At 40.1% G+C, this 24,524-nt stretch overlaps 1 protein-coding gene across 1 annotated transcript in view; it reads right to left on the bottom strand.

Annotated features, from left to right (window-relative positions):
* Positions 1 to 1,603: 1,603 nt before the first annotated feature.
* Positions 1,604 to 24,524, bottom strand: part of LOC126293180 (mucin-5AC-like) — a 227,332-nt gene continuing 204,411 nt past the window's right edge. The window contains exons 7-8 of the mRNA XM_049986281.1: positions 15,976 to 16,187; positions 1,604 to 4,722 (exon numbers count right to left, since the gene is read on the bottom strand). Of these exons, the coding sequence (XP_049842238.1) occupies positions 4,577 to 4,722; positions 15,976 to 16,187 (358 nt within the window). The 3' untranslated portion in view covers positions 1,604 to 4,576. The remainder of the gene's footprint in view (positions 4,723 to 15,975; positions 16,188 to 24,524) is intronic.

Genomic DNA, 24,524 nt, shown 5'->3' with positions numbered 1-24,524 from the left:
ATCGGCTAGTCGTTGTTCTGTTAAAAATTTTAATTCTGGGTATCTGGTAATAAATGTTGTGTATAATTGTGATCTGCATCCTGTTGTGTTTGTCCCTAGGTTTGTTGCTTGGTAATAACAGAACATGAGGTGTCGATTAACTTCATCTGACCGTCTCATCCCCTGTCTTTGTTTTCCTTCTAGGGTGATTGCAGGAATCATATCCTGCAAAACACCTCTATTTGGATTTAAATCATTTTCCAGTTGGCTAGCAGTGTCGTTACCATTGTGGGGCGGGCATAGGGTTCAAGCGTCATCCCCGACCATGACGGCGCTTGTCCAAGGCTTCTTTAGTTGTGTCGTGAACCAACTAATCACACTAAAAGGGGGGTTAGCCCTATTAGTGGTTTGTTCTTTTCGTCGCCTTTTACGACTGGCAGAACATACCGGTGGCCTATTCTTTTCCCGGGCCTCCACGGGGATTACTATTATTATTATTATTATTATTATTATTATTATTATTAATATTATTATTAGTAGTAGTAGTAGTAGTAGTAGTGGTAGTATTGTTCGTACCTCTTCGGCAGTGCTGCTATTCCCGATGCTAGTAGGTAAATTTAAATCTTGTTTCAAATCATGTTTTCATTTTCTTAATACAATTTTAATACTATTCTCCACATTAAAATTACTATCATTCTGTAAATACCTCTGGTGTGAGAACTAGAGTATGAGGAAAAAAAGCTGCTCTCATAAAACAGATGAGGCTCAATAAACAAAAAAAAATTTTCTATACTTTTCCGCTGCAGGCACAATCTAGACAGTGATCTCCACACTGAACCCTCTTGGTTCTCCCAATGTTATTACCCAATGTCCACACATCATACAACATCATTCTGTGTCTGAACTATTTCCCATCTATATTGGATTCAAGAATTTTCTATACCAGTCATCCTTTTTTTCCCATCAATCACTGGTCACCTGTCTGGTTTGATGTGGCCCACCACGAATTTCTCTCCTGTGCCAAACCTTTAGTCTTAGAGGTTTATTTTATTTTTATTAGGGCACTCAACTACTAAAGTCATTAGTGCACAGTCACAAATGTTAGTGCACAATAGTGTAGAAAACAGCACTAACAACCCATTGCTCAATTATTTGCTGGATGTATTCCAAACTCTGTCTTCCTCCAGTTTTTATGCTCTTATCATGGAAGTTATTCTCTGATGTCTTAACAGATGCCCTACAGCCCTGTCCCTCCTTCTTCTCAATGTTTTCCACATATTCCTTTCTTCGCTGATTCTCCAGTGTACTTCGATTCTCTTCTGTTATGGTTTTCCCACAGTCCACATCTCACTACCGTACACTAGTGTGTTCCAAATGTATGTTCTCAGAAATTTCTTCTTCAAATTATGGCCTATGTTTCATACTAGTAGACTTCTCTTGGCCACAAATGCCCCTGTTTCTAATGCTAGTCTGCTTTTATGTCCTGCTTGCTCTACCTGCCATGGGTTATTTTGCTGCATAGGTAGCAACATTTCAGCTGTTAAATGTACAAAGATACAAAACATAAATCCTTCACTGAAATTAGCTCCCAGCAAAAAGTTGGCATGATGCAGAAGTAGAGATGTAGTACTGAAACATATTTATTTGTAAAACACTTTTACAGCAAAAAGTGTGCCATTAACATTGAAAAACTAGAAAAAACACAACACAAGACAACTTACAACAAATGGCTATTGCCATACAGCAGTCTACCATATATGAAAATGATCTAGCAACTTCAGACACAAGCAAAGACAGAGAGCAATCTTATTTTCAGCTGGCACAAACCACACAAAATCGCTAACTAGATTAGCACAGAAGGCACATAATTTATCGCAGCAGTCTGACTGCTACACAAGAAGCATCCGGTCAATGTAGAGTGATTCTTGCAGCCCTTATGACATCGCCAACTACTTCTGTTGCCATGTCATTTACTAATATGTATTGTATTTTATGTTAAGTAATAGGTTACTACAAGTGAATCAGACTTCAAAGGCCACACAGATTTCATGTTTTCTCAGCGTGTAATGCAAAGAGTGGCAAATTCTCAGAAAAGGTCAGTAAATTAAGACATTCATTAAATTGTAGTGTCTTCTCAAGCTTTAAGTTAAATGCAGAAACGCTACAATACCAAGAGATATGACAGACAAATGGAGACAGGAAAGGGATATTAAACAGTATAAACCTTATACGACCATATAAAAGAGTTTGGATTGAGAAGGCTTTGTCATAGAATCACTAACTGCAAACTGATATTTAATCAGTGTTATTTCTGGTTTTGTAATTTTGCAGTGCTTTCTGTTTTTAGAATGTGTGAAGTAATACTGATTTTTGATCAGTCTCAATTTCTCATGGTCACACTGGAAACACCTATCATTGTGTGACTGCAAGCAATAGAACAGTGTGACTAAAAACCTTACAGGAGTATGCTGACTGTGTTTTTTCAGGATAATACCCTTGTTTGTCTCAGTCTTGCACAACTCTTCAGAATATGGTAGGTCCCTGCAATTGTCCGATTCTGTCAAAGATCAGTTTTGGAGGCTGTGAGATGACCAGTCGATTCAACATTTATTAACAATAATTTCAGACCATGTTATGTCTATGTTCCATTCTCTGCTGCAAAAGCATGCACTGATTAATTTTCAGATGTCCTAAAATAATACTAGGTATAGAATTATCTACATTTTGTGAATGGCCTCCTAATCTTCCCACCACAGGTGGAAAGAAAGATGGAAAACTGTGCCAAAACATTTATAAAATGGAATTCAAAATTTTGGACTAAAAAGAAAATATGTGACCAAGATAAAAAACAATTCAGGGGGATATGTAACATGTCAAAATACTGAAATACCAACGGGAGAGGTCAAACACAAGAAAAAACTGAAAGAGTATATATAATGAAATAGGCCATGATGTGTACAATATGAAACCACAATAACGGGGAGCCAAGTCACAACCATATCAGGCCACTGCAAGACCAGAGGTCCTGTGTATGTCGAAAAATGCTGAGCATGGGCTACATATGGGACAATTTTATAAGCTTTAATGAGAAACTGTCAAAAAGTCTTAGGACAGAAAGTATGATGATTGTTACGGAAGAATGTCACAGTGCATAAGAAGGTGGGGAAATGATGGGTACTGGGAAATGATGGACACCATTTGGGAATAAGAGACTGACTAACTTCTGCCATGCAATCTGTCTTAACAGGAGAACCCTGACAACATTCCTGGAGACATAAGTTGGAAACTACAGGCAAACAAGGATAATGTACAGAAGTGGTTGCTGGTAACGAGATTCACTGAAAGTGATGGAAGATTCAAAGGTGAGACAGTAGCAGAACAAGGTACACTGGACAGCAACAAGTACTGTTAAATGAAGACAAGGGTGTCCACAAAACAAAAGAAGAAATGCTCGTGTAAAGATAATGATGGACTATAGGTACACTGAAGGAATAAAGAACAAAATATATTTCTCCTACTGTATGGATAAGAAAAATGATGGAATTTCAAAATGGATAAGTAAAATGATGGAAGTTTCAAATAAATAGATCATTTTGAACATAAACTTAGGAACCATCAAATTGTGGTTGGATACGTAACACAAAGATAAGAAGGTGGTCCTTTGTAGGCAATGCCTTACACACAACTGGAGTCCCAGCAATCAATCTCAAGCTGAAAATTATGATTAATAATGGAAAAAAATCATGTAAAGAAGCACATTAAGGACAACCATAAATAGCACACCATGTTTACTGTCAAAATAAAACTATCATTAAGAAACAGTTATAGTTAGTAATGAATGTCAATGGACTTAAAATTCATCACAATGTAGTGCAATTTTTACAAGGATGTTGGAATACTGTGTCACAAGAAATGACAGAATTCAGAAATTACATCAGCAATGTATGAGGATCGTTTGTTACAAAAGAAACGTGTACAGTAATAAATCTATAAAAGAGATTTAGAACGGAGATAGAGAAAAAGAAAAATCTTTCTGCAGCTGTAGGAAATGAACTGGTCTTAAATGTCATGGTGAAAAATTTCACATTTGGTATCACCCAAATGTTACACAAAACTATCAACATATTACTAAACTGAAAATTATTTCAGCATACACAAGAAAAATATTGTAGAACATCTGGTAATAAATCCAGTTTCTTAATAAATCACACATGTAGTTTCCTGTGAAAGTGCAAAATATGCCCCCTTTAAGGAGCCCACCCTCCAATTTTAAACACAAAAAATTTGAATCTTCACAAAGTAACATCGACACACTGACATCAGGCAGTCTGTTGCACAAAAACTTAGGATGTAGCGAATTGCGCCATATTTCAGCTCCATTTCTGACACTCTAGTTATCTAAATGCTCAATACTCGGACATCACAATGCACTGACACACAGCTCGTAGACTGTGAGGAAAACCAGCAACACACACGACAGAAAGTTTCATTACAGCACTGACTGTGGGGTCCCCACAGATTTCTGATGCCTGATGGGTCCACATGCTATCCTGTTCCATGTATTAGCAATCCATGTCACGGTCCTGTTGGCACAAGCTCACTTCCTCTGGAAAGTCGCATCACGGTCAGAGTCTTCGAGCTCGCCATCTTCGACGTCTGCAGCATTCTGCAGCTTCACCAGAGACGTTTGTTCCATCATTGTCTCCAGGTCGTACACTGGGTTTGAGAAGTGGAGATTTGGCTCTGTAATGATGAGATGTGACACATAATGGAATGACACAGTCAAGAACAGAGCAGTAACAGAAATTATAAAGTTATCAAAGAATTTTGCATGCACACAGTTAGGCAAGATCCTAGTAAATTCAGTTATGCATACTGATATTGTACATGTGTACATGTGTACAAAATAACATGGAAAAGTTTTTTATAAAATGAATACCAAAGAGAATAATGAATCTCCGTAATAAAAAAAAGTTAAAAATCAAACCAAATAACAAAGATAACACCGAGCAAGGTGGCTAGCACACTGGACTCGCATTCAGGAGGACAACGGTTCAATTCTGCGACCGGCCATCCTGATTTAGGTTTTCCGTGATTTCCCTAAATCGCTCCAGGCAAATGCTGGGATGGTTCCTTTGAAAGGGCATCACTGACTTCCTTCCCCATCCTTCCCTAATCCGATGAGATCGATGACCTCACTGTCTGGCCTCCTTCCCCAAACAACCCCAACCGAACAAAGAGAACATCCCACCAGGAAGCTCAAGAAAATCAAAACCCAATAACACATATTTTGTTGGTTGTGATGGTATAAATGAGGCCACATATTGGGTGATTTGGAATACTTTTGGACAAATGTCTGGGAACACTTTAAATTACTAAAGGATAATTCAGTGTTACATGTTTACTGATGTAACAAGAGTTAATGGGGATAACTTTCCTACTCAATAAACAGCCCACCTTAATGTGTAGCTACGGCCTTTTTCTATTTTATCACTTTCAAACCATTGCTTTGAAAGCTGTTTTGTAACTGCATTTCATAATATAAACAACAAAAATCCAGAAGAAAAGAAAACTACTGCTATTTTCAAATCTGGTCTACATACTAATTATTTCTAATGTTTCTGAATGTAAATTATCTGAACTTGATGTCTGTTGGTACTCACCAATCAATGTACAGAAAACAACTGACTCCACATTTTTACACAAATTCTAACAACTACTGACAGTTTAGAAGCATATGGACTAGAATGTATCCCATTCCACACCATCTAAACTTACCTAGCTGCAAGTTTACTCAAAATATATGAAGTATTATGTAATTTATTCCATATCTTGGAGGCCTACACAACTGGAAAAATTTGTAAAATATAATAATAATAACAATAACAATAATATCAATAACAGTGTTAACCACTTTCCCTTAGTAGCTGATAAGTTTTGGTATTTGGGTAGCAAAATAGCTAATGATGACCGAAGTAGTGAGCATACTGTTATAACAAGGAAAAGATAATTTTTTAAACATAATATATAAATTTAAATCGCTGTAGATTTTTTTCTGAAGGTATTTGTATAGTCTGTCTGTAAACTCAAGAGCGAGCAGTGCCTTTGGTGGGAGAAGTGGCCTTTCCTGGAAGAACCCTGCCACTGGCCTACAGGGGCACCCAAAATCAGTTGCCCCGTTACCTGTCTAGTGGTGTAGTTCGGCATGCAGTGATATGCTGATATACGTCGCTTCTGTTCATGGGATGTTTGTTGCCAGTGTCAGTCTGTTGACTTTCTGTACTAACTGAAATACTTTAGTATTCCGAAGTGACGGATGATAGCCCTGCATTGCAAGAAAATATGCAGAATACAAAGAACAGGAGGTATTTGCGGAGTAACGAGCGTTCGATTGTCTATAATGTTATTCAGTGTGGCAACACAAAAAGAACTGTTGGCTAATATTAATAGTCCCAATCAAAGGGCTGCAGTTTCTGCAAACATCAGCCTCGCCACAATAGGACGCATAAAGAAGGAACGTGAAAACAAGCCGCCTGGTTTACTGGAATTTAGAGAGGAAACCCTTTGTTATAGACAGTTTCACAAAATCATTCATTCGACAAACGATGGAGGACTTTTACAGAAACCAAAAAATAGTGCCGACATTACAGAAATTACTTACTGCCGTGAAACAAAAAATATATTTTCCTTGGCAGAAAGATGTTTTACACAAGACATTGTGTGAAATGGGATTTACCTGGAAATGATCTGTAAGTAAACGAAAGATTCTCATAGAAAGAATGGATATAATTGACTGGCGATGTAAGTACCTAATCCAGGTGAGGAAATTAAGGGAGATAGGCAGAAAATTCTTTTATATTGATGAAACTTGGTTGGACAGCAACATTACTTAAAGAAAATGTTGACAGGGCCCTGGCGTTGATGGCACTATGGACAATGTTAGCGGATGCAATAGGATTATAGTAGTCAATATTGGATCAAAAGATGGGTTCTTACCCAACGCACAGTTGATTTATAAAGTGGGATGTGCAACAGGAGACTACCATGGGCAAATGAACTACAAAAATTTTTCTAATTGGATATCGAATAAAGTAATTCCGAATCTGCCACTGAACTGTGTTATTGTTATGGACAACACTTCATATCACAAGAAGAAGCACAACAAAGCTCCAAGTAGGTCCTCGAATAAAAGTGAAATGACTGAATGGTTATTAAAAAATAAGGTGGAAGCTGATTTGACAATGGGGAAAACAAAATTATTTGATTTAATTAAACAACATAAGCCGGAAGACAATGTATTTGAAATTAATAAAATACTTGAAGCTCATGGACACACTGTGCTGTGACTTCCACCATACAACTGTGACTTAAATCCAATTGAAATGGCGTGGGCAAAGCTCAAGAATTTCGTCAGAGGAAGAAATATTCTTGGAGATGTTTACATGATGAAGTTGCTGCAGCTGGTGAAAGAAGGTATGTAGCCATTTTCTGAGCTTCCATTTTTTTATTCCGAACTAAATTTTGCCGTAACCGAAAGAGAGCGTATACAAACACTTGTCCAAATTGTTACAGGTTTTGAAGCGATAACTCAAGATGACTGGAGTGCATACTGCCTCCACATGGAGAAACTTGAAAGAGAGTACTGGGGTTATGGAAGACATAATAGACGCTATAGTTATTAATTTAAAAACTGATGATGACGACGACGGTAATGACAGTGATAATGTTTGTGATGACCTCTAAAATACAATGTGTGTAAACAGACAATGAATATTCTTTTGAAAAATATGCTCTGTGTCCTTTCAAGCCTGACTCTGCTCATACACTATGACGTTCCTTTTGGTAGAAATGTATTACATGGTAATAAAAGATTTTGCAAGATAAATACAGTCAAATGTGGTCCAAAGCAATAAATACCATTATCACTTGTTGTACAAAACCAGGAATAACTTGAGAACTTCACAGTAAAATAATTAACTTTTCGCTAGTAGAACGTGATTCAATCATGTAAAACATTTGACGCTTAGAGAACAGCAGCATTTGAATGTATTCTGTCACTTAAAGTCTATCTCGGTTACTATTCACATGATTCCAAGGAATATTGCTTAAAACGTGTGCAATAGCTATTCTAAACACTGCTGAAATTTCTTTCAAAACATATATACCGATTCTGGACTTCTATGTAAAAAGCTTGATATACAAGGTGCGTTCACATATTAATTTTTATATTTTGGTAAGAACCTTACTTGTTAATGTACAACAATGTTATCCTATTCAAAATATTCCCCAGTACATGCTATACGCTTATGCCAGTGCTTTTACCAATTTCCAAAACACTTTAAGAATTGTTTCCTCGGGGTATTTCATACTCCTCTTGACTGCATTTTTAATCTCATCCATACTTGCAAAACTGCTGTCCTTTAAGGCCTGCTTTGAAATGTTTATACCACTTGTATGCTCTTGGTTTACTCAAAAGAGCGTCACTAAAAGCAATAATTAACATTCCTAAAAATTTTATACACTTTATCCCATTCTTATAACAAAATTTAGTACAGATTCTCTAATCTATTTTTATACAATACAAATAATAGTTGATGCTACCAAAACACACAACTTTTTTGACAACTGACAACAGGGTAAATACCCGATATGCAAAACATTGCAAACACTCTTCGTGTTTAGATTAGATTAGATTAATACTTGTTCCATAGATCATGAATATGACACTTCGTAATGATGTGGAACGTGTCAGGTTAATAAAAGATGTCTGTACAAGATATTACATTACACAAAATATTGCATGACACTAATGATTAAGTTTTTTTTTTTTTTTTTTAATCTAAAAATTCAGCCAATGAGTATGTTAATAAGGAGTTGTCATCTAGAAACTCTTTTAATTTATTTTTAAATGTTAGTTGGCTATCTGTCAGGCTTCTGATGCTGTTTGGTAGGTGCCCAAAGACTTTTGTGGCAGCATAATTTACCCCTTTCTGTGCCAAAGTCAGATTTAACCCTGCATAGTGAAGATCATCCTTTCTCCTGGTGTTATAGCTATGCACACTGCTATTCCTTTTGAATTGGGTTGGATTATTATCAACAAATTTCATAAGGGAATATATATACTGTGAGGTTACTCTGAGGATCCCTAGATCCTTAAATAGATGTCTGCAGGATGACCGTGGGTGGGCTCCAGCAATTATTCTGATTACACGTTTTTGTGCAATGAATACTTTTCTACTCAACGATGAATTACCCCAGAATATGATGCCATACGAAAGCAGTGAATGAAAGTAGGCATAGTAAGCTAATTTACTTACTATGCCTGTTGCAAGAATTGTTAAGCTTCGGTGCAACCCTTTAAAGAAAATTTCTACCTTTGAGTAGAAACACAAAGTAAGAGCGAGCCTTAAATTCTACAGATTGATTGCACTATATATGGTTTGTCTTACGAAAAGAGGAACATACATTAACATGAATAGGCATTCAGTTCTATGTTTGTAGTAGAATCCTGACTTCCGTTCTTATGTTAATATTGTTTACTCTATAATGTTTTTGTTTCGAAGAAGCTATCATCTTGTTGTTTTCCTTATACTCTTAATGCGTTTGTCTAAAAATAAACACAGCCGGGACGTATCTGTACACGGCGTCACCAAAGATTTAAAGCGTGCGCCGCAGCAGGGCCAGTACTGCGTTGCGAAACAGCCTGTAGAAGTGCCCTGTAACGTAGCTGTGTTGGCAGTGAGGACTCGCTCGCTCTTCAGTTTACTGACAGACTATATGGAGTGTAGCAGTCTAAGGAAGTAAAATGTGTGCGATAAGCAGTTCAGACAAGAAGAGAATAGAGGCTTTTGAAATGAGATGTTACAGAAGAATGCTCACGATTAGATGTGTAGATTAAGTTACAAATGAGGAGGCACTAAATTAAAATGGGAAAAAATGGGTTTGTGGCACAACTTGACTAAAAGGGGGCACCACTTAGCAGCACACATCCTGAGGCATAAAGGAGTCATCGTTTTAGTGTTGGAAGAAGAGATGTGTGTGTGTGTGTGTGTGTGTGTGTGTGTGTGTGTGTGTGTGTGAGAGAGAGAGAGAGAGAGAGAGAGAGAGAGAGAGAGAGAGAGAGTGACAGTTGACTGTAGAGGAAGACCAGCAGATGAATACTTTAAGCTGCTTCAAATGAATGTGTGTTGCAGCTGAAGGGGCTGGCACAGGGCAGACTAGCAGAGAGCCGCATCAAAACAGTCTTCGGACTGAAGACCACAACAATACACTTTCTTCGATTTCGGTCATCTATAGAAAAAGAACTTCTTTCAGCCTTTTCAGTAGTTCTTCACTATTCTGCTGTGTTCTTTCTTTACCTATCCATACTGGAATAGCTATCTATCTTCTCCTGAAAATCGCTGAAGTTGCTAATTTTGTTTCAAGCAGTTGGTCTGTCTAGAATTTCTGCTTTCAGAACACTGTTTCTGCTAAGACTTTTTTCACTTTCCTGAAGCAATTGACTTGCATTCTGGGCTTTCTGTGAGAAACGGTCATCTTTTTGTCACTCTTCACACGTGCATTCAAGTCAAGTGACATAAATCGAAAGTTTCCCCTCAGAGACAGCATCAGATTGATTTTTCAATTTAGACCTCGGTTTCTTCTTCATTATTTCTCATCCACCTACTCCTGAGATTTCTTGGCTCAAGAATTTCCCATAGTCCCACCCTTTCCCTTTTCTCCGATACTTCATTTTCTCCCTTTTTGCTGATAACTGAATAATCCGCTGCATATAGGCAGCGTTGTACGTTGGAATTTTAGATTTATTGAGTGCGATTTTTTATTGTAAATGTCCATCGCTAACTGATCACCTATTTACATTTCCTATGTTCATTTTCTTTTATGTAGAATGTTTTTTCTGTACTAATTACCTCAATGCCTAAAACTTATTCAATATGTTGATTCCACAGTATCTAGTGCTAAGGACTTGTGGAGCATTTTGAATATTTGTTATAAGTTCTGTCTTCTCAAAAGAAATTTTTAATCCAGTCTTGTCCACCATTTCTTTTGACAGATAGATATACTCAGTTGCTGTATCAATGTTTTCCAACAATATTGCTAAATAATCAGCAAAGGTAAAACAGTTAAGGTTGATGTTTGTGTTTTTACATCATAATCTGTTTTGTTGGACTCACTTCTCCTGAAATCTATGATTCCATTCCAGTATTGACTTTTTGAAAATGCAATTGAATAGAATTCCTCACTTTGCTTTACATTCAGTTTTTACATCAAATGGTTCACAAATTTCTCTACGGAACTTTATTTTGGACTTTGTTTCTGTCAGTGTTTCTTTTGTTACTGTATTGCCAAAGCCTTCTTCTTTTCCTGTGACTGCAGATTGTTCTCCAGTTTAGAGAGTCACAGGATTTCTTGAAGTCTACAAAGATTGCAAGATTTTAGTTTCTTAGTCAGTAGTTCCTTACTACAATTTCGAATTCATAATCTGCTTATACTGGCATGCATAGTTCACTTGGTGCTGCAGTTACGAGCATGCACAAAACATCAGGTCATACAGTTTTGTGATCTGTTTGTGGAATGACTGTTCGACGCAGAGAAAAAAAATAACCAGTACAGTGATGCGCTTATATATAGACACACACACACACACACACACACACACACACACACACACACACACACACACACACAGAGAGAACGAACAGTTATGCGACATAATTTTAAGTTGGTAAGAAAGCTAATGTCTATTAAATATACATGAAAATAGTATCTGTTACCGAAAGAACAATTACTGTAGATGACCATGCAGCTTTGCTAGAAATGATATGATAATTAAATGTACACCCTAGCTGCAAACAGGCGTTGATGTACTTCATTAGGGACATGTTGAAAATGTGTGCCCCGAGCGGGACCCGAACCCGGGATCTCTTGCTTACATGGCAGACACTCTCTCCATCTGAGCCACCGAGGGCACAGAGGATAGCCCGACTGCAGGGACTTATCCCTTGCACGCTCCCCGTGAGACCCACATTACCAACATGTCCACACCACTACATTCGTAGTGCGCCTAAGAGATGTTTGCCCATCATACTCATTACTCGTGGCAGGTAACATAATAGGACTATGAGAAGCTGGATGTTCCTTCTGCGATTCTGCAGAGACTTGACAGGAGTGAAGCTATTGTACACAATTGCTGCAGCGACTGTCAGGAGAATGTATGTTTGCAAGGAGGCTGGGCTCCAGATGGCCACAAGGCACATTGTGTTCGGCTACAGCTCTGGTGCATCGTACTGCAATCTGCAGCAGCCACTAGTACAGCAGTTGGCACCACAGTCATACAATGAACTGTTCCAATTGTTCATAGAATGAAGGCTTTCACGGAAGGTGTTGTCATCACTTAACATTTCCGGGCTGAGATGCCGTGGTCCTTACGTAAGACTCTCCACTGACGTTTCGCCTTCGACTGCAGAAGGCATCCTCCGGTTGTCCTCGGGGGATGCCTTCTGCAATCGAAGGCGAAATGTCAGGGGAGAGTCTTTTGTATGGACCACGGCATCTCAGCCTGGAAGTGTTAAGTGGTGATGATGTTCCAAATGTGTTGCTTCAAGGACAGCAGCAAGCCAGAAGCCCTGTAGCGTGCATTCCACTGACCCCTTAACCACCTCCATTTGCAACTTCAGTGGCAGTGGGTTCATTAGAGGGCAGGGTGGAGGTCTGCTGTGTTTTCTGATGAAAGCTGTTTTTGCCTCGGTGCCAATGATGGCCATATGGAAGGTAGCTGAGGGCCTGCAACCAACCTATCTGCATGCTAAGCACACTGGACCTACACCTGGATTTATAATCTGGGGTGCAATTTCGTGTGACAGGAAGAGCACTCTCATGGTTTTCCCACGCAACCTGACTCGTGGTTATCCCACACATCCTGACCACAAATTAGTATGTGAGTCTGGTGATTCGACCTGTTGTGCTGCCATTCCAGGGGATGCTTTCCAACAAGATAACGCTCGCCCACATACTGCTCTATCATCCACAACCAGTGTTAACTGTTTCTGTACTGACCGTCCAAGTGCAACAGAATGGAATTCCATCCCAGAAACTGACATCCGGCACCTATACGACACTGAGCACTTACGTTTGCATGGTAGCATTCGACAATCTGGCGGTTACTTCAGTTATTAACAAGGCGAGGATGTGGTAGTATTTATTTGACCCTGCCCATTTTGTTTTGTTGGTAGTTCTTCGTTGCGCAGTTGCACATTATCGAAGTTCTCAGTAGCTGTAATTATTGAACTCCCGTCCCTAATGCGTACACCCACTCAGTCGGCGTGGTTCAAATGGCTCTGAGCACTATGGGACTTCTGAGGTCATCAGTCCCCTAGAACTTAGAACTACTTAAACCTAACTAACCTAAGGACATCACACTCATCCATGCCCGAGGCAGGATTCAAACCTGCGACCGTAGCGGTTGCCCGGTTCCAGACTGTAGCGCGTAGAAACACCCGGCCACTCCGGGCGGCTTGGCTGCTATCCGTGAAAAGAGATAAACGAGTGCAAACGGTAAGAGGGCATTTTTTTACCCTTCCACAACCACGAAGTAGCATTTCTGCACCATTTTTCAGTTTATCTTTTTCCATGAATGTTTTGTGGTTTTTGGTGTTTTCAGTCAAAATGGACAACAAATAAAGGGAGGCTGAGCGTATACGTCATTGGTTGGCGGAATTATCAGACAGTGAAAACGACTTTACGATAGATGGCAGTGAAAATGAAGATTGTGCAAATGAGCGCAGCGGCAGTAGTGGTACTGAGCAAGATGCAAGTGAAGGCGGTGACAAAGGCGATAATATACCACTAAATGAGCTTCAAAGTACTGCCCACGATGGTGTGTTACCAGAATTAGCCGAGCGATCAGAAAATCAAGTAAACAGTTCATTTTATTTTGGTAAAGACAGATCCAAGTGATGCAAAAATCCTCCTCAACAAGAAGTTCAGACCATTTCTGAAAATGTCATCAGGCAGGTGTCTGGCATGAATTTAGAGGCAATATTAGCAAAGACAGAGCTTGAATGCAGGAGTCTGTTTTGCAATGAAAATATGCCTGGTATCATCTTGAAATACATAAACTTGCAGAAAGGAAAGGAGGTTGTGAAGTAGTTGCAAATCACTATTTTATGAAGGAACTGACAATGAGCGAGCTGAAGGCTTGTATAGGCTGTTGTATACTGCTTGATTTTACCAATCTGGGAGGCAGAACACCATTGACCATTGGGCTTCAGAGAGAACAGGCGTTGAAATATTTCAGCTGACAGTGACACGGCAACGTTTTCATTTTATTGAAAACTGTCTTCATTTTGATGATAAATCCACACGTGAAGAAAGAAAACAACTGGAGAACTTAGCACCAATACACCCTATGCCAGACATCGTACGACACCTCATGTTTGTGAAGGTACATTTGTCAAAAACACATTGTTCCACTCCACCAACAAAATGTGCTATGGCAAGAGATGATTATCAGCTTACGTCAAAAGTTTATTGCTCATTTTGTGTTTTAAGAAGGTTTATCTCATAAAACAATCCGAATTACTGATCAGAATAAATGATTTTGTAGGTTATAAAAATTATGTAATGTTAAGAGATGTTAAAACGATAATTTTGTAGACTTTATGTAAAAATTAAGTAATGCTTAATGGTGTTTATTTCTATGAAAATGCTTTAATTCATAAGTCATACATTTAATTTCCATGTTTTGTTAAAATGTGCCAATAAATACTTAAAAACTATAAATCAAATCAGTCAATATGACACTCTACATCCTTGATGCACCCTCTTTGCACCACATCTTCGCCAGGCTAATGTACCTCCATTTCACATGTGCAATGGATGTATCTCGCACTTACATTGATCTTGCAATTTAATCACTTAAACTCGTTACCTATATAAATTTATTCCTGAAATTTCATTACTCTACGTTAATTACTTTTTGGTGTTGAGATTTTTTTCCATCTGTATACACACACGCCCATTATTGTATTGAATTACTGTATTGTTGAAAAATTACATTATGTAGATTTTAATTGGTATGGTTTATGTATTTAAGATTTATTCATAGACACTATTATGTAAGACTCATTTATTCATTTTCATTTATGTCAAATCCCACACCACTGTGTTAATTTTGATCCCCCTCACCGAGGGAGCAGCATAATATGTCACTCTGCAACCTACAGAAGAGTTATAAACATAATGAGGATATATAAAACAGGCGATAAAATGTTGACTGTTTAAAACTGGAATATGCCGAAAAGTTGTGAAATGAAAGTATAATAACAAAGGGTGGGTGGTAGCGATTAAAATACATAGACATTAGACAGGCACAATTAAAAAACACGTGCTAGTCTGGTTTCTGTTCGCAAGAGTTAAGAAAATACACCTAGCGACAGTATGGTGTCTGTTCGCGACACTTAAAAAGGGGAGGATGAACATGGAACACTCACGTAAACACTGCACTATATAGTAGACATGAAGACATATAGGGGGGGGGGGAAGATAAGGGGGATAAGATGGGGGGAAGACAGGTAATACAAAAAAGGGGGGACCGATGGAGGGTATGGAAACAGAACGGGGGGGGGGGGTCAGGGTGGACGCGAGAAGGAGTGGGGAAGGCAGTGGAGGGGAAAGCAAAAGTACTCGGGGGAAAGAATGGAATTAAGGAGAGTGTAGGCGGCAGAAAATATCAGGATGGAAGGGCGGTGGGTGGGGGGTTATTAAGACCGTAAAAGGATAAAGGGACGGAGGGGGTGTGTCTGGTAAAAATGGATGCTCAATAAAATATTTTGGTTGTCCGTTTGTTTGGGAAAGGGTGTTTCTGTTCAACATACTTCGTCAGGTTTAAGCTCCATTTATGCAAACAAAGGGAGGATATTCTCTTTTAATGAGTTATAAAGTCGTCCAGAGCATCGATTATGACGCTGAACTAGCGCGTGCTGACACACAACTTACCGCGAGTGCCGCAGTTTATATATCGCCGCCTCCGCCGCCGTGAGCGCCAGTACAGCAGCGCCACCACGAAGGCGACGGCTGCCACGAGAAGCAGGCTGATAGTCACCTCGCTCGCCGTTTTCGACGCGCTGCGGCCAGATGGCAGTGCGGTGCCGGCGCGAGCCTTGTCGCCCAGCGGTTTTGCGACTGGTGGCGCCGTCGGCGACTGCGGCCTGCAACACGAAAACGGACAACACTGCAGTCAGAAGGAAAACGGAATAGAAATAGATTGTTAAAAGGCTCGCTGCAAATGATATCTAGTCGCAGAATTGTCTATATCACAATCCAACGTCCCATTCTAACAAGTGCGGCAGTGAAAAGGGCATTTGGCAACCCTGGGAATAGCACGCTTACTTTAGGAATAAAAAAAATAAACAGGAGTGGTGCGTGCCATCTGGACAACAAATCTTTGTCATTTCAATCGAGATGGAATTGTGCACCGGTGAACAACGCGCTGTTGCTGTGAAGGACGAGATTGGTGTTCAACGTCCCGTCGACAACGAGGCCATTAGAGACGGAGCACAAGCTCGGATAAGGGAAGGATGGAGAAGGAAAGCGGCTGCGCCCGTTCGAAGGGGCCATCCATTTGGCTTAAAGAGTGGCGGCTGCTGTAAAAGAGCGCAAGAGCACTTTCGACACGAGGATTTATTGGTTATTTTTCTTTAAATGCTGTTAGACACAATGTAGATTTTCTCTTAAATAATGTGTAATCTGCCAGGGCCATTCACAGACATCACACTGCAGATCATAACAGACGTTCGATGCTTCACACATTGCTGCACACACTCAGGTTTGAACTGTTCTCCAGGTCTGCGATGAACATACTGACTGCTTTCTTCCATCACAGTGAATGCATGTGTACAAAATTGCAAGTTAGGAACGTAGGGAATACAGTAGAACACCTCTAATCCGTCACATTCTGAACTGGGACCATGGTCGGAACGAAAAAAAGGTCGGATTATCCGAAAAATCTAATATTTATAGCAAAAAATATAAGAAGACATTTATTACAAAAAATTAAACGATTTAAGAACTAAAAGGCGTCTACAGTAATATAAAAAGACGTTTCTTACACAGTGTTAAACAATACATTAACTAAAAATGTCTACACTCTATAATATGTATTGGTTTCAAAAGGAAAAACGACAAGGAAATTACAGAACTGTACTGTACTCAATAACGTATTATTAACGATATATACTGTAAACTAAGAAATGTTGCACTGTAAATAAAAAAGAAATTTTTTACAAAGAAATAAACTACTGTTTGTATAAACTAAGAAATGATTATACTGTATGCATTGTTTTTACAGAAAAAATGAGAACAAATTACTTGGAAAAAAGTCAATGATACATTTTTGTTTAGCAGATGTTATCTAGATTTAGCTGCAGTGTCCCTCCATTTTTTATCCATAAAACGTCCATTGGAGTTGGATTCTGCTCGACGTACCGAAGGGCGAGGTCAAAAGCGTTTTTTGCATCGTTGTGTGAAATCCGGGAGGGGGGTTCGTCTTCGCCGTCAGAGTCCTCGTTCACAGTTTCCTGGCGAACAGCGGCAACAGTCTGGTCGCCATTGAGCTCTTCAAAACTGTCAGTCTTTGTCACATTCGCTGGTCTACTCTTCAACTTCATTGGCAGGGGCGTTCGGCTCCAGAGTTTGTAGATCTTTAACGATTTCCGGAGCGTCGTTGTTTAGCTCATCTTCGGTACGCTCATTTTCCGTCATAACTTGTGGCCAAAGCTTACGCCACCGTTTCCGCAGTGTGTCAGGTTTCAGTCCATCCCATGCTGCAGCTATTGTGTAGATAGCATCTTTGATGTTCAGGTATTTCATTGCCTCAAATAAGTTATGACCTCCTTCAGATAGTTCCAAGATTGAGCTGATATACTTTCTGCGATATCGCCTTTTTAACCATTCGATAACGCCCTGATCCATTGCTTTGATGAGTGAGGCCACTTTAGGAGGCAGAAAGAGAGATTTTATGTCCCCTTTTACCAAATCTTCCTCAGATGGATATGATGGTGCGTTACCCAACTGCAGTTGAGCACAAACAGGCAGATTTTTTTGCTTCATGTCTTTAGGTTGCAGCCCAGCCAAACATTTTTGATTGTGGTAATAAACCGGCAAGGAAGTTTATATTTTTAAATTCCATTGGCTTCTTATATTTGCCAATGACGAACAAGTGGAGATTGTGGGTACCATCTGAGTTGCTACAAGGAATGACTGTTATTCTAAGTTTCGTGCCTACTACAGAATCATTTGATGCTGCGAGCGTTTTTGTTGGCAACATTTTTAAGTTCCCATCGATGTTATACACTTGGCAGGGTAACAGTTCATTGTTTCGTGCCTACTACAGAATCATTTGATGCTGCGAGCGTTTTTGTTGGCAACATTTTTAAGTTCCCATCGATGTTATACACTTGGCAGGGTAACAGTTCATTTTGTTCTATAATTTCTTGAAAGTTAACACAAAACTCCGCAAATAGAAACAAATCGGACACCATGACGGGTTTTCCAGCGATCAATCTAGACTCCACTGGCAGCAAATTTACTTTCGGCTTCCAGTTTTTTGTACAAGACTATTGCTTTTTCTTGAAGAATTGGCCCGTATATTGGCGTTCCTTTCCTTCCTTCTTGACAAAACTACATACACAATGCGTTATCAAGCAGTTCGAGTTTAAGCTTTTTTAATGTTCTGCGATTCTTCAGAGTCTTTTCACCATCAATCGTAACTGTATAGGATTCAATGTCTTTCCGATTCTTCCTCCTATCCTTAATGTCGTAACACCTACATTCAGTTCCTTTGCAAATTTTTGGAGCGATTCTCCTTCGTTTAGTCTTTGTAGCACCGCTAATTTTTCATTTAGTGAAAGAGTTACGTGTTTATGTTTGAATCCAGACATGTTGAAAAACAGACAACTGTACACACAATGAATCTACAGTAATAAGTATTGTAGAGAACACGGAATTAAGCAAACAGTGACGTTTTCTAATCCAAACAAAGGATAAAACTGCACAATAACGTAGAGTATAGCAATATGCACAACGATAGACACCGCAACAATGTGGCGAGAGGCGTCCAGTCAGTGACAAGTCGGCACAGGCTCGCTAGCCTGAGCGTGGTTGGACTAACCAGAGTGACGGACCATCCAAGGTCGGGTTCTACTGTAGTAGCATAGAATACCTCGACAGTCCCAAAATTCAAATGTGCATTCTTCAGTATCAATAAAACATCACAATTTCAAGCCAAAACTCCTAACTTTAGAGATCAGACCCACTAAATTTACCATATCATTGCACATAGCTTAGCCCAGTCTTCACTTGCCCTCTCCTGAAGTTGTTTAGCCCACTGCAATCTTTTGATTTTCATGGTAGGTGCTTATGCCTTTGAACCACATTCAAACAGCCTCCTCCTCACTGCCACAGTAGAAACTTCAACACACAAACCTTTCAGCTGATGGCTCACGTCTGTAGAAATTAAGTTTACTGGTTCATTGTTGCCATGTTTGTAAGTCTTCTCTCATTGTTCTAGGACTGATTTTTCTTTCACATCCACATTTTCCTCTCCTGTTTGGCTTGTATTCACCACCTTTCTGCACTGAAAGTCTGATGGCAGTTTTTTGTGATATTCTCATTCTATCAGCAATTTCTTACTGTGTATAACGATTTCAGCAAGAAGTGCTACCACAGCCGAAGCTTTCCGTGGTAAAACATCCTGTCTTCCCCATGTTCTCACTTTCTCTGGAAACTCTAGTATTTATTTATATAGCTAAAAATATGCAAGTTCATAAGCTATATAATATCTTGTTAATGTAGCAAGGAGTTGATAGAATAAATAACAAGATGAAGTACACCACAGAAACATAAAACATTACTGTAAACACAGTTTCAAAGCATGTACATAGACAACTAACACCAACACGATTTGGATGGAAAATGACAAATGTTACCAACTGTGAAAAATTCAGTAGCCTGTGACTTGCATGGAAGGGAAATTTTGTGGCATCAACCAAATCATTCGAATAAATCAATTATTACACTTTTCTCTCCTATTTTTACACCAGAAAAGTTAAGAGTATCAAAAATAATCGTTTAGTCTAATAATTTGAACACGTCTGTAGATCTGAAACTTGCAAGATGATGTCCAAAGCCATGAAATCTACATGGCCAAAAATCACAATAAGCAAGTTCATAAGGAAGACAAACCGTAGAAGAAGACTGGAACAATATGGTATGACGAGAAAAAGGAAGCTAACAGGAGCAGAACGAAAAAATATGGGCACAAAGGAAGGAAAATGCACAGCTGTAAGTACATTGGTTAGTCGTAATGGGTTTATTTGCTATACGCAATTCTCCCCAATATAGTCTTGTAGCGAAACTATCTGGAAATCAGGCGATTAACTTCTACAACCTCACCCTTTCAGTCGGTAACCGGAAGAATGTACAAATAGTGCTGGAGATCTTGCATCAAATCGCTAGAAAAAGACTTTTCAAAGTCTCATACGAAAAGATGGAATATTTATTTAATAAAATTGCAGCCAAATAGCCATATACAGTTACTTTGCTTGACATTTTACATTAACATTTTTACATATTCATTTATAGATTTCACTCTTTTACTGCATAGTTCTATGTGAAATCGTTCACAGACTTCGTAACACAGTTCACACACCCATGTAGTGGTTGGGTCGTGATAAGTTTTAAAACACAGAAACAGACACCAAAACGGTGAGGGGGGAGAGGGGGTGGGAGAGATATAGGCTAAGGAAGTACAAGTCGCCAAAGTGGGGTCTGATTGAAAGAATTTGCAAACTGTAAGTTGAAAATGCCTTTCGAGGGATTCCCAGCCTCCCAAACGAATTTGCTTTTTAACCTAAGGGAGAAATATGGGATACTAAAATGTGAGAAGAGTAAATGGACAGATAAACACAAATGTTGTGGAAAAAGCATCCACCCAATGGACTGGATAAAGGAGCAGAGAAAAAAAGGAGGCAGAAAATTAGACCTTGCTTGCAAACTAACAAAGAAGATATACGACAAACGAGGGATTACCTCCAAAGACAAAGCAGGCTCTTGAATTTCGTAAATCTGTTCGTAGGTTATGGCTGTAAGTATTTATTCTCTACCGGTTTCAATTATAACAACCCAATTACACAGCAGAAAAACAGTAGGCATCAAAAGATCAAAAATACATTTTCGTCAAATACGACTCAACTTTGACCGCTCCGTACGTTCTACGTTTACTTGCGTCATATTTGACCAAAATATGTTTTTGATCCAGTGATGTGTACTGTTTTCCGCCTGCCTCTACAGCCGTCCATAATTGCAAAAGTGTTGGTGATGCTGGATTCTGTGCACGATCATGTTCCATAAATGTTCAATGGAATTCATGTCAGGCGATCTGGATGGCTTCATCATTCGCTCGAATTGTCATAATGTTCTTCAAACAATCGCGGACAGCTGTGGTCCAGTAACATGGCGCATTGTCATCCGTAAAAATTCCATCATTGTTTGGGAACGATTTCCGGTTAGTGATCAGTTCAGTCTGACCAGAAGACCAATTTCATTCGATGTAAACACACCCAACACCATTACTGAGCCATCACCAGATTGCACAGTGCCTTTTGACAACTTGGGTCCACGGCTTCATTGAGTCTGCGTCGTACTCAAACCCTACAATCAGACTCATCTGACAAGGTCAGGGTTTTCCATTCGTCTAGGGTCCAACGTCACGAGCCCAGGAGAGGCGCTGCAGGCGATACTGCTTTGGCACTCGCGTCGGTCGCCTGTTGCCATAGCCAAGTTACGCCAAAATTTCACCGCAATGTCCTAAAGGATAGGTTCGTCGTACGTCCCACATTAGTTCCTGTGGTTATTTCACTCAGTGTTTCTTGCCTGTTGGCATTGACAACTCGACGCAAACACCGCTGCCTTCTGCCGTTATGTGAAGGCCGTCAGCCACTGCTGAGAGATAATGACTGAGATTTGGTATTCTCAGCACGCTCTTGGCGCTGTGGATCTCGGAATATTGCATTCCCTAACGATTTCAGAAACTGAAAGTGCCAAGCATGTGGTTGTCACTACCACTCAGCGCTGAAAGTCTATTAATCCCAGTCATGCGAACGTAATCCGGTCGGAAATCTCTCGCGAATCACCTGAGTACAGATGAAAGCTCCATTTTTTCCCTTTATTGTTATTTTGACTCCTTATACAAAGGTACGCCGGCATCGGCAATATTACGCCGCTCTTCGGCCACATATAATACATTTATTACCACAGATAATACATTTATTACAAGTTGAGACATCGAAAAACGAAACAAGACGGTGGATAGACAACAGTAGACACACAAACTTAAAATACATGAAGTCGTTCACAGGTGTAGCGTCCAAAGAAAATACGTGCAGCACTCGGACACTAACAGAGACGACAGAAACGGCACACGTGAACGAAGGAGCACAAATGATGAAACACGGGACCACTATGGCACACACAAAACACTGGCAACAATCTCCGGCGCGCTGATGTCCACGGGGACCTGCAAAAAGGTGAAAGGTGGGGGAAGGAGACGGGGGGGGGGGGGGGGCCGTAGATGCCAGTGGCAGAGGAGACAGGAGGAGGAGGAAATAAGGTAGGGGGGTAGTGGAAGCCCAGGGGAGAGGAGGGAGGGAGAAGGGAGAGAGGGTGCCCTTGGGAAAAAAAGCATAGACGATGGATGGGGAGGATCAAAGTTGGTAGGAGGGGTAGACGGAGGACGGCATCATCAGGGAGGGGGAGTGTATGGGGACAGATGCAGAGCAGATGAGATGTGGAAATGCAGGTGCGGTACAGACAGGGGTGGGAGAGGATGGGAGAGACAAGTGGGTGAGGGGCTTCAACTTTGCGGGCCGTCTAGAGGATCTGTGTCCGTTCGAGGAAAAGGAGGAGGTGCGCGAACGGTATGATGTCATATAGGATCCATGTGGGGGAGGGGAGGCGGATGCGATGGGCGAGGTGGAGCGCATGGCGTTCTAGGATTTGAAGGGATTTGTAAAAGGTAGGAGGGGCGGAGATCCAGGCGGATGAGCGTAGCATAGGATAAGACGGATGAGGGATTTATAGGTGTGGAGGATGGTGGAGGGGTCCACAGCAATGTGCAGCCAGAAATGAGCTTGAGGAGACGAAGTTGGGAGCGTGCCTTGGCTTGGATAGTCCGGAGATGGGGGGTCCATGAGAGGCGACGGTCAAGGGCGACGCCAAGATACGTGAGGGTGATAGGACGGCCACAAATGGTGATATAGAAATCGAGGAGACGGAAGGAAGGGGTGGTTTTGCCTACAAAGATCGCCTGGAAAGCTCCACAAATGCACTGCCCTTTTATAGCTTGTCTACGCGGTACTACCGCCACCTGTATACGTGCATATCTCTATACCACTTTTTTCACCACAGTGTACAACAGTATGTAACTGGCAACTGTGTGCACACCCCGGACTATCCGTTTAGATGTATAGTTTCCCTTGTCTACTCCTTACATAGTCTATGTTTCGCCTCTCAGTTACTATACTGCTGATCAGTAGTACATTACGTCCTGACACTTTCGTCTTTATCCACCAGTTCCTATTGTTCACCACCAGAGCATTTATCAATTCTTCTGAGGATTCAGCCTTCCCCAACAGCTGAACGGTCAGTGCGTTGGAATACCACGCACGGGGGCGCGGGTTCGATTCTCCGCTGGGGTGGGAGATTTTCTCCCCTCAGGGACCGGGTGTTGTGCTGTCGTGGTGCTTCATTATGAATGCATTACGCGTCTCTGACCTAGTTAATGAACAGTAAAACTGTAATGAAACTCTACACGGTGCAATAAATCCAATCCTTTCCGAGATCTACAGGAAAGTTCTACTTCGTATAAATCTTGGCCAGACTTCGGTTAATTTTCTTGTGTTTCTCTTCTGTAGACATTTATGGATGTTTCTGATTATCAAAAAACTATTTTTATGTCAACACACACACACACACACACACACACACACACACACACACACACACACACTTCACAGCGTCGATTTTACGCCATGAAAATTTGTACTCACTATTTGAAAATTATGTGTTCTGAAATATATCAAGTCTACGTTACATGCAATAATCTGTATTTTTAAATGTTATCTACAAACAAAATATCTGTCTCCATATATATTTTTAATTTTACTCTCGTTAATTAAATAGGTTTTTTAAAATAACAGGAAGCTTCTATTTTTCATATTGTCAAAATCTGCAACCATTCTCATTAATCACGTGGCCTATATATTTGAGCTAAAATTATTGTTTTCAGAAAACAATATGTAAATTAAAACGGATAATTGCAACTGTAAAAGTGCCGGCCGGGGGTGGCCGATCGGTTCTAGGCGCTACAGTCTGTAACCTCGCGACCGCTACCGTCCTAGGTTCAAATCCTGCCTGGGGCATGGATGTGTGTAATGTCCTTAGGTTAGTTAGGTTTAAGTAGTTCTAAGTTCTAGGGGACCGATGGCCTC

Source organism: Schistocerca gregaria, chromosome 10 (assembly GCF_023897955.1).
Source record: "Schistocerca gregaria isolate iqSchGreg1 chromosome 10, iqSchGreg1.2, whole genome shotgun sequence".
Lineage (NCBI taxonomy): Eukaryota > Metazoa > Arthropoda > Insecta > Orthoptera > Acrididae > Schistocerca > Schistocerca gregaria.
This window is presented reverse-complemented; position numbering and strand designations above follow the sequence as displayed.